Source organism: Conger conger, chromosome 1, assembly GCF_963514075.1.
Source record: "Conger conger chromosome 1, fConCon1.1, whole genome shotgun sequence".
NCBI classification, from domain to species: domain Eukaryota; kingdom Metazoa; phylum Chordata; class Actinopteri; order Anguilliformes; family Congridae; genus Conger; species Conger conger.
The window spans coordinates 70,568,303-70,579,881 of record NC_083760.1 but is presented as its reverse complement, the minus strand read 5'-3'; the positions used below and the strand labels follow the sequence as shown (position 1 = coordinate 70,579,881).

General features: G+C 39.4%; 1 protein-coding gene across 1 annotated transcript; it reads right to left on the bottom strand.

The window, feature by feature from the left end:
* Nucleotides 1-8,342: 8,342 nt before the first annotated feature.
* Nucleotides 8,343-9,141, bottom strand: LOC133109219 (leucine-rich repeat-containing protein 3B-like). Its single transcript, XM_061218541.1, has one exon. The coding sequence runs from the start codon at nt 9,139-9,141 to the stop codon at nt 8,365-8,367; it is 777 nt and encodes a 258-aa protein (XP_061074525.1). The 3' UTR covers nt 8,343-8,364.
* Nucleotides 9,142-11,579: the final 2,438 nt, after the last annotated feature.

The following is an 11,579-nucleotide window of genomic DNA, read 5'->3' as shown; positions in this document are numbered from 1 at the left end:
TGTGTTTCTTCTCTCTTATGTGTTCAGTTATCTTACTGCTGGTGTGCACATACAGTATGCTGCTGGGTTCTGTAGTATTGAGGTTTGTCCTTGGTAGAGTTGGCTATTGTTGTCTTTTGCCCGTTTTGCCATGGGATCTGCAATGTCCTGAACTCCTGGACCTAAGACCAGCTTTTTCTGGGTGATGGAGAAAGCATGTACAGAAATCTCAGGATAACCTTTCAGCACTTTATAGTGATTTATTGCTTCCTTGCTGAGATGTATTTATATGAAATTATAGTGTTTGTGTTTTATGCTGTGTTGCACAAAGTAAGCTACTTTTATGTATTATATACAGTACATATGGATATGTACAATATCCATGACTGGAACTGAACTGTACCTTGTATACAGCTTTTCTTTTTATCATTTTGTTTGGGTCAGAGAAAAAATTAGTCAGAAATGAATTTGCTTATGAGTTATGAATAAGCTGCTTCCATTCAACACTCCACATTTGGTGATGCAATAAATATTTATAACTGAGAAACCTCTTAAAGCAGTAGTTGTTTTACAGTGTTTTACAGTGTTTTTTGTTTTGCCCCTGGAACTACCACTCATCTATTCAAGTATCAGTGAATGATGTGTTGAAGTATCAATTAAAAACATGTATTTCTAATTAAGATGATTGAGCTAGAGAATTTTAAACTGACCTGTTACTTTAGAGGGCTGCAATTCATCACAGAATTTGAATGTGCATAAAATTGGCTTGATACACTAAACCAAAGAGAAATTATGAAGCCTACAGAAGATGCAAGCAGTCCAATTATCCGTGTTCAGAGGGCTGTACTGTCAAATGCTAGTGCGAATGTAATTAACAGAGTGGCCTTTCTTCAAATGGGAGCTGGTCTCTGTGATGCTTTCCTTAACCACCGCCGCTGAGCTTCCTCCAGCTGCCTGGTGGAGATATGCCAGCACCTTAGACCACAGCTTTTACTGGCAGTCTATTTCAGGGGCTTTTTCCACTAAATGAAAGTATGTTTTCTTCAAGTGTCCCAGATATCCATTAATGATTAATATTACTGGGTATTACAAGCTGGTAGTTTGTAGTATAAGACATGCATGCTGTATATCAAGGTGAGAGCGCATGATAATTTGCTGTGTCATTAGTCGTTTTTTATTACACCTTCTGGAGTTTCAGTTTTCACCTTCAGTTTATAACTTTTCAAAGCAATATTTAAAATGTAGTGTCACTGTTCCCTATGGATGTTGAATATGCTGACAATATAGAAGTTAGAAGAATTTGCACTTCACAATACGTGCAGTCATAACATTTCACATATTTTAAAGTGCAAATTCTTCTTTCTTTTAATTATGTTTAAGTATATCATTTAAATACACTGTTGTGAAGTATAATTATTATTATAATTTCAACACATGTATAACATATTCAATCTTCTTATATGTTGGCATTAATTAATCATGACTAATTATTCACACATTTCATGTTACTTGGTAATTTCGAGTTCAAGGTTGTCCATAAAATAATTTTGCTTAATCACTAAAGAGTGAACATCCACATGAGATTATTAGTAATTATGAAAATTACTTCTGTTCATCCTCAAATCATTTCTCAAATGGTTTATTTTACTATTTACAGCTATTATGTAATACTGTACTCAGAAGCATTTCAAGGTGTTTTGAAGCCTGATATATCTTGCAATACAGAAATATTAAAATATTTTGATTTCAACATAAATAGCCATAGAATCGATAGCTATTTCATAATTAAAAGCTTTAGAATATCTGACTCAGATTCAGGTCTGCTGGTGAATTCATTATTTGTCATGACTGCGGTGCATTTTGCTCTATTCAATATTAATCTCTATCATCTTTTATTAATATTCAATTCAATAATGAGCAGAGACAGCAGCGCAATAGATCACCTGAGAAGCAGTAGCACGGGGAAAGACTGAGCCAATGTTAAGGTCAGTGAAATATAAGGAAGCTAAGGGAGTCTATCTTATACACCGATACTGGCTGAGACTATAATTTCTATCCAACCAAATAAAGAGCCATATAAGCTTGTGAATGCAGGCAGCTAAAGAAGAAATATTTACAGAGATCACCAAAGATACAGTAAATGTAATAGACATCTTTAACCATGCTTCCCCTTAGTAGGCCAAGGGTTAAAGAACATCTCCTCATCTCACTTCATTTAACTTCATATCTCTGCAGTTATACCTTTCATTTCATATTTAGTATTCCATTATTTCTGTGGAAATGACTGTCATTGGAGCGGCAAGCCAACTAATTTACTACTGTTACATTTTTCACCTCAATTTCCGCTCAAGCATGTCAAGCATTCCAGGGCAACCCTGTCTGTCAATTCTACTCTGAACTCTTACAGAGATGGCTGAGATATGTGATGAATTTTGCTCATTTTAAATATTTAAAATAAACAAATCACACCAAGCATAATTTGAGGTCTCGGTGTTGTATACTATAATCTCCATTTTCACATTGCATAATGGGGGGAAAATATTGAATAAAACCATATTATTTATTTTCTATGGACATTGTACAACATTGTTTAAATTTTTAGACTGACCTTCACGAAAGGTAAAACATAAAATGGGCAGAGGTTCTACATAATGCTATACCTGCACTCCCTGCATTTAATTCATTTCGATCATAAGCTCTTGTTAGTTCTCTCACTTTCTTTAAACAGAAGGAAGTAAGACTATTTTGAGATGCAGGGATCTACATCTTCCCAAGCCACCCAATAACTACCACTGGGTAATGCCATGGGTATATTTGACATTGGTAGGTGTACATATATTCTATTTATCTGTGCAGTTCATGGTATAACCACGTGCCCCTTTTTAATCAAAGTCTAATGCCATGTAGACTTGCCCTAGCACCTCTGTCATTAAGTTAATATTAATTGATTCACTATCCTAACCCGCTTATCCTGAACAGGGTCGCAGGGGGGCTGGAGCCTATCCCAGCATACATTGAGCGAAAGGCAGGAATACACCCTGGGCAGGTCGCCAGTCCATCGCAGGGCACACACACTCATACCTACGGACAATTTAGACTCTCCAATCAGCCTAACCTGCATGTCTTTGGACTGTGGGAGGAAACCGGAGTACCCGGAGGAAACCCACGCAGACACGCGGAGAACATGCAAACTCCGCACAGAGAGGCCCCGGCCGACGGGGATTCGAACCCAGGACCTCCTTGCTGTGGGGTAGCAGTGCTACCCACTGCACCATCCGTGCCTCCACTAAGTTAATATTGAGACTAAATAATTACAGATCAACCAAGAGAGTCTTCTGTTCTTTGCCTCATTAACTCATTAGATTTTCATCGTCAGCATCATACGAGAGAGCCTCACTATTAGCAAATCCTTACTTGATGAAAAAAAATGATCCTCTTTTATTCGAGGGTAAATTGAAATAAAACTCCTTCTTTAGTAATAATTGTCAATTCAAGTTTTAATTACTACTGTATGTGCCACAGCTTTCAGTAAAGGGAATAATTGTTCTGGGCTCATCAGCATTTCATACTCTTCCCTGCTTCCAAACCTTGCAAATGATCAATTTCCTGTTTCATTTAATAGAATTCCCTGGTCTCTCAGATGTTGAATGGTGTACATTTTTAGCAACAATGTAAAAATGTGGGGGTTTTTTCCCTTCCAGTTCCACAGTGAAATACCTCACAGTCAGGAGCTCCAACTGTGACAAAACGCCTTTGCTGCCACGGTCTCCTTTATCATAAAGCCATTAACCTCAGCAAAATACCCACTGTCATGGAGGTTTATCACTCCATTCCAACAAAGTTTCTTTAAATGGTCTTCCTATTCTCAGCACAACTATATATAGCTTACTTTGAACAATGGACGGATCATTTAGTAGGACCAGTACCTGAGCTGGCTTTAAATAGATTCAATTTGAGATCTAATTTAGTCTTCTGGTTATATGCATAATTCAAATGCAAAAATCATAACAGACATTTGATCTTTCGATCTTGATTCAGACGGAATGCGGCAGCAGCTGAATAAACGCTGTGGAGTAAAAATGAAGGTAATTGCTCTAAGACAGACAGGACCACTCATGTGTGACAGCATTAGTGCTTTTATCAAACCCCTGCTGTATATCTTAACAGCAGAAAGCAAAATGATCTATAACATTTTCAGAACAATGCATAGCTCTTTTCAGTTGGGTATTTCAACATACTACATTAGCCCTATCCATGTATCTTATAAATTACAATAACCTTGTGATGTTGAAACATTCATGCAGCCTTACATGGGAATTTGCATTGTGGTTGTGTCCAATAATTGACTATTACATTTGCATTAAATAAGGATCAGACACTCAAAGTAAAAGAGGTTTCTCTTTATTTTCTTTGCTTCGCAACATGCCTACTGTATTTAATCAGTGTTGGGGTCTTAAAGAAATAAATGTTTCCTAAATATAAAATAAAATGAAAAATTAACACAGATGTATTAATTACAGTGAAAAGAAGAGCACGGGAAGAGATATGAACAGCCACATTTCTTCCCTGTGTTTACCCCTGCCCCTGACACTCCTGGCTGAACAACAGCCAGATGGGCATGTCCACAGTACATTACACTCAGGCTGAACTGTGGGCAGATTCATCCACAATGCAATGAATGCCCCCATTCAACTGAATTATTGGATTCAGCAAAATGAATTTCTTCATCAGTTCTGATCCCTCGTTGTGAAGTGATTATTTCTGTATCACGGTATGGGCTACTATTTCCCTAAAGCACTGTAGAAATTATTGTTCTGGTGATACATACACACTAACCAAGCAGGAAACCGAAAACATTCATTCCAAGTGAAAATAAAATATTGAATTCATGAGGCTATGAATTGACAGCTGTCAAACCAAAGACACTAGGTTCATGTGAAAGGCCAGTTTTCAGGCACTTGGACCACAGCTCTTGGCTACATTGTGCTTCTTTTGTGGTTCATGCATTGAAAAGAGAGTTTGATTACTTCATGACTATATGAAAATGAAAACGCAACAGAGAGAGGACCTATAGTTGTACATCCAAATGCAGAGTTTTAAAGGGCATTTAAATATCAGGTATTGTACAACTGCCTTCTTATTTACATATCCATTTCAAATACATCAGCTATATTTCTCAATCTGATAAATGGTAGGATATTAATGGATTCAAAGTAACCTTTTATCACAGACTTGCTTAATAATTGCATTTTGTGGTCTTCATTCATGCTTTTGGGAGTGAATAATGTAAAATTTTAGATAAATTAATTAAATGGTCTCTATCACTTTTTCATATTGCACACAGAGAAGGAGCATCTTGCGCTACTGGAAAAGCTACTGGAATTGACCAGCCGCTTGTGTTATGTGTTACTGCCGAGAGAAACTGCTGTTTTTACAGCAAGGTCACAGTTAAAATCTATAACTTCTCACCAGGGCATGCACCTCATTTTCTTTTTAAGAACAATAGCTCCCATATTAACACTTTGTACATTTAAAGACTGAAACAACCGTGTCGAATTTAATAAGCTTTCGCTCACCGAAATTAGCTGAAACTATCCGTTGTTAAGGTTTGAGTTTGTAATCTTGGCTGGCTTCTTCGGGATTCTTCTATGTTTGGCTAATTTCTGACATCTCTGCCTGCAGGGTCTATAATTGTGGCCACGCTATTTAATGACAACTCAAATGATTTGAACAACATCAAACAAACGATCCATGGTACAATGGGCACGCTGCCCATTTCATTGACATAGGAAAGACAGTTACGAGGTTTTTTCCGTTTCTGACCGTCACGCATCTCACAAAGTATGATGGATGACACAAAACTATTACCAGATAGACAGGAGGAAATATCACATAAAACCTAAACCTGAGTTTCTCTGTTTAGTCTTGAGCAGGGGTTGAAAATATGAAAACATAAACTGAGTGTGCAAAGCTAGTATTATGTTTTTGATGTCTATATTCCAGCGAACATGCCATTGTTCTCGGCCATTAAAAATGTATAATACGGGTGAGTTTCTGCTGGAACAGCTGAGGCCTGATTTCACACAGCAGCCTCATATGTTCCGTGTGGGTGGCAGCTACAGATGAGAACTAATGATTAAATAATTATTACTGTACATATTTAATGCATTTAATGTTGTTTTTTTTTCGTTTTGTTTTTTGCCTTACTTACATTTCAGTTACTCATAGCTGGCAAGAATCACATCGAATTGACATTTTATTAGTTCCAGTAATGTTTTTATATTGTTATATTTGCTCCTTTGTGGAAGATGTTTAACATTAGATAACTGAACTGATGACAATAATATACAGCATTAAGCTATGTATTGGCTGTATATGAAACACTTACTAGCTTACTATTGAGTATGAGTTGTACTGTATACAACTTGTACCAGTAGGCAAGTAAGCAGTTTCAGACACAGCCCATGTGTCTGTCTCGGTTCTGTACACCATATCGTGATGGTCCCTGCAGGAGTGCAGGAGAACATACTGCAAAGTCTCTTCTCTACTTCTCTGCAGTATTTATTTATTTATTTATTCTATTCCAGTTCTACAGAATTATTTGAGCTTTTCCCATTCCAGCTTTCATATCAGAAAGAGAGCCATCTGCCCCTGGTGCCCCAGACAACCATCAGCACTGTCAGTGGATCAGCATGATGCAAATAGGCCCTACAACAGTCTGCAAGCAGGAGGACCATTTACCTTTTTTGTATTCTTTTAACAACTGATCCTCTCCTGTTTTAACAGTCTGCTAGTGGATGACTGTATTGCCGACTTGCTAAATACTGAAGGGCACTTAATGGGCATTGCATATTTGCTAGGTGGGGCAGGCTGAGAATGTAGTGTACACATGCTACATGCTATACCGTAATTGTACTAATATGGTATAAGATACCATGGTATTTAGTGACTATTCATTTTGTAATGAATGATTACAGAGGACATAGTGACAATAAGGTGTACTATGTAGGGGTCCTGAGTGGCTCTGTCTGTGAAGGCACTTGCCACAAGCTGAAACAGCTGGGACATTTTATACTGGCCATCTATGACTGTGAGTCAGCCGCAGAAACACAGGGGTAGGGTGGGTTTACGTCAGCCAAGACTGCTCGGGCTACCGCTGTAGTTCCTCCCAGCAGAGCTCAATGCACCCACTGATCCGGCCTGGGGTATGTGTGTGCGTGTGTGTGTGTGTGTGTGAGAGAGAGAAAGACTATAAACTGTGTATGTACCAGATTATGAAGGACAGTGACCAATAAAGACCTTGCCACTAGAGCATGTGTTCACTTCATGGCCTGCAGTGTGGAAAGTAGTCACGGGTTGTGGGCGAGTGTTCACGCTGTAGCTGCGACTTCCTTGTGCAGGGTGCACCTAGCACAGGGGCAACGTGAGAGGCACAGTTGGCTATTCTACATTATGGAGAATTCTTTTTCAAATAATTGATATGGTTAGGTTTATAAAAGATAGTATTGTTAGTGTGAATATTTGCTCAAGTCTAAAACTAAATTGTTTTTGTAAATGCAGATGTAGCTAATAAAAGCATCGCATTCATTCATTTGGTGACAATTTTTACAGATAAAAGCCTTATTTCCCATGTAGCATACATACAACTGCTCTGCCACTAGGTTTCTATTTGCTTTCTGCTATTTTACATAAAGACATTTGAAGAAGGTTAAGATAGTTGACATCCAAGAATGGACAACACTGATTTAAGTGGGCGGAAATGCTGGCCTTTGGTTGCATTTCCCTTCTCTACCCTTGATCTGAAGAGATGAGTTCATGAATGGACAGCAATCTGCTCAATGCCCAGAACACCATGCCTTTCTAAAATAAGCCATAACTTGCCTAATATTCTTTATGTTATTTTTTTAAAGGAAAGTCATTTAAAGGAAGTCAAATATGATTTTTTAAGGTTTATTTTCATTTCTCTGAAACTGAATTCGAAGCATTAGAGCTTTAGTTATCCCTGTGCCTTTAAGTGATAGTAGTGGAGCTCGATATAATCCTTTAACAAATGACATATTCTTTACCAGAATTTTACAAGAACTTGTCAGATGGCACAATAAACTTGAAAGTATGAGTTATTTGGATTTGGGAAAACATTTGTGTCCTGAACCTTAAGCCTGAAATATATCAATATTTGACTTTAACTTCAAGCATTGCATTTTTGAGTTCACTGAACTGTTAGCGAAGATAGAAACTCGCTCTTGCACTTAATTGAGTCTACTTAAAGACTAAATTTTTATGAATCTAGCCTCAGCCTATGAAGTCACATGATCCTATGGGAAAGGACGGATATGAGACATCATACCAATCGTCACGAGGCATTCTTCTATCCCTTAGTCCATGTCATACCACAGTACTGATGTCATCCCCCTCATCTGGCTTCTTCTGTTTACTGGGGAGGGATTTCAGGTACTCCAGGTGCCTGCGAGCGTCCTCCTGGTTCTGCCGCACGTAGTACACCACGTAGGAGATGACCATGGTGAACCAGCCGAACATGGTGACCAGCATGGCGTAGTCGGTGGTGCGCTTGGCCAGGTTGCAGAGGTCGGCGTCGATGGCGAGGAAAGGCCGGGGCGGACCGTGCTCGTGCAGCTCGGAGCTCTTGCACAGCAGCCGGCTGGCGGACTCGTGGTTGTAGGCCATGCCCTTGAGCACCTGCTGCAGAGTGCAGTCACAGTGCCACGGGTTGTTGTCCATGTTGACGTGGGCCTTGAGCAGCGCGAACACGTCCTTCTGCACGGTGGTGATCCTGTTGTACGACAGGTCCAGCACAAGCAGGTTGCTCTCCAGGCCCCTGAAAGCGTTTTCGCCCAGAGTCCCGATGGCGTTGTGGGACAGGTTGAGCTCCCGCAGGAGGTGCAGCTCCTTGAAGACCTGGTCGGGGATGGAGGTGATCTGGTTGTGGTCGAGCCAGAGCAGGGCGGTGTCCGGGGGCAGGTCCAGCGGGATCTCTTTCAGCTGGGCGTGGCCGCAGGTGACGTTGAGGCCGTCGCCGTGGACGCAGGTGCAGCCCTTGGGGCACATGCTGGCGGGGTGAAAGCACACGGCCATGAGGACCAGGCTTTGGAGCAGCAGGCACATGGGGACAGAGCGGGTCAGCCACAGGTCCAGCACAGTCATACTGCCCGGTCAGCATAATCCCGCCAGCGGCCGTCTCGAGACCCACCCGAGACGCCCCGGCACTCACTCACTCCCCATGCTGCGGGCCAGTCGATCCGGGTTTCAGCTCAAATACACTCATCAAGTAGGCCTCCACACTGCCTGGAACACAGTAAAACACACTCAGTGCACATTCATTCCAAATGGGATTGGGAATGTTACAATTCAAATTCTGGATATGAGACTACCTTTGAGAAATATATTATAGTGAGCACGGTTAGCACATTCTGAAGCTCAATATCTCACCTGTTTCAAAACCAATCTCAATGCCATTTCACAGGTCTATGACAATGGCAACAGGCCCGCCAACTATTTTGCGCTATTTCTGTGTTATGGATACCTTTAAAAAATTTGCATAAAACATTATTACCTTTTTTGCAGTAACTTAAATAATACATTTAAATAACAAGCTATGTTGAAAGAATGGTATGTGGTATTAAATATGGCACATGGCCATGTTGGAAATAAAGCATGCTTCAGAAAAGTGCAAATTAAGTATATTGCCTCTCACTTTAATATGCCAATACACTTTAAAATGCACTACTCTAAGATTGGTTAAGAATCAAACCTCAATCTGCCCAGTGGTGAGCACATGCTTGACATACAGTGCATTATACAGGGCTGTAGCATGTTGTCAGAGACCTGTGCTGATACCTTGATGGAGAGCAAGCTGATGTTAGCGTTAGGGCTGATCAATTTAATTCCGTCTTTTGAGGCTTTCAGCAAATCCAAACATTTCACTTAAAACATTGATTAATAGCCTTATACTGTAAATGCAAGTTTAATAAAATAAAAAATAAATGTATATATAATCAAAATGCAAAATTCCCTGCAAAATCTGCTCTGCTCTGTATTGCATTGACATAAACACTTAACTGTGCTGTAAAGTGTGCACAACACTAGCACATGCTTAGCTGCTGTTCACCATGTGAATGAAAAGCAACAGACGAAAGGGGAAAAGAACGGAAATTCTATTTCATGTTTTACTTTGTCTGTTTGGCTTGCAGTGTTGCAGGTTTTCTTAGGCTCTTACCCTGAAATGCTTTTGTTGTGAATAGGCTCTACTAAAGTGCAGGCGTCAGGAATGTGGACAGTGACGTGATTTCTGTTGTTTTGGCTCAACATATGAATCGGTAGAAAATAATGGGATCCATTTTACCTCAGTACAAAGCAAATGTTACTAAAGATTGAGGTATTTGAGGCATTGCCATCTGTTCTTTCATTTTTTGCTGCAATAGAAATTTCCAACAGAGGTAAAATGAGCTGAAAGGTTTCCATCTCCTTCAAAGGCTTTCACAGGTAATGAAATGCATTGCACAATACGCAGTGAAAAATAGGGTTTAAGACTTACAGAGCATACAGTGGGCTCCAGAATTATTGGCACCCCTGACTGTTTATATATATATATATATATACAGTACAGAACCTTTCCATACAGTACTGTGGAAAAGTTTTAGGCTGATTTTTAGGCAAGTTTTGTTTACATTTTTCTTCTGTTCATTAACCTCGTCTGTTCATGCATTTTGTTAATTGATAAAAATATTAAATATTAACATTTCTCTTTTTGAAAGCATTCTTATTTTACAGCATTTTTTCACACCTGCCTAAAACGTTTGCACTCATGCTTGAAAGGTTAAGTGACACATTTATAGGGATTTTTGACCATTCCTCTATACAGATCCTTGTAAGATCCTTCACATTCTTGTGTTTGCACATATGAGCTGCCCTCTTCAGTTCAGCCCACAGGTTTTTGATTTGATTCAGGTCCAACGCCTGCAGAACATAGATTTTGTTGTCATAGTATCATTTATATGTAGATTTTTAGGTATGCTTTGGGTCATTGTCTTGCTGAAGTCAACCTACAGCCAAGTCTCAGCCTTGTGGTAGAGGCAACCAGATTGCCAGGCAAAATTTCCTGACACTTGGTGGAATTCATTATACCACAGATTCTAACCAATGCCCCAAAATATAACTGACCCACCACTAAATTGAATGCCTCTCCTTTTATTCATCTCTGTTTCAATGCAAAAATGCCGATGCTGTATCTGACCAAGACATCCATTTTGACTCAAGAAAGGATCTTGCAAGGATCTGCATAGAGGAATGGTCCAAAATCCCTCCAAATGTGTTCCTTAACAGGAAAATACTCCATATTGTTATTAATGCCAGAGGTGGAAGCACCAAGTACTAAACCCAGGGGTGCCAATAATTATGGAACCATTATTGCCATTACCATGATTTTTTATTAAATGAATGTTTGATTTTTGTTATTGTGTTGTTCCATTGAAACAGTAATTTTCAGGTTGGAATTTGAATTTTTGCAATTACAGTGGGAGCAATAATTATTTGATCCCTTGCTGATTTTGTAGGTTTGCCCACTTACAAAGAATGGAACTGTG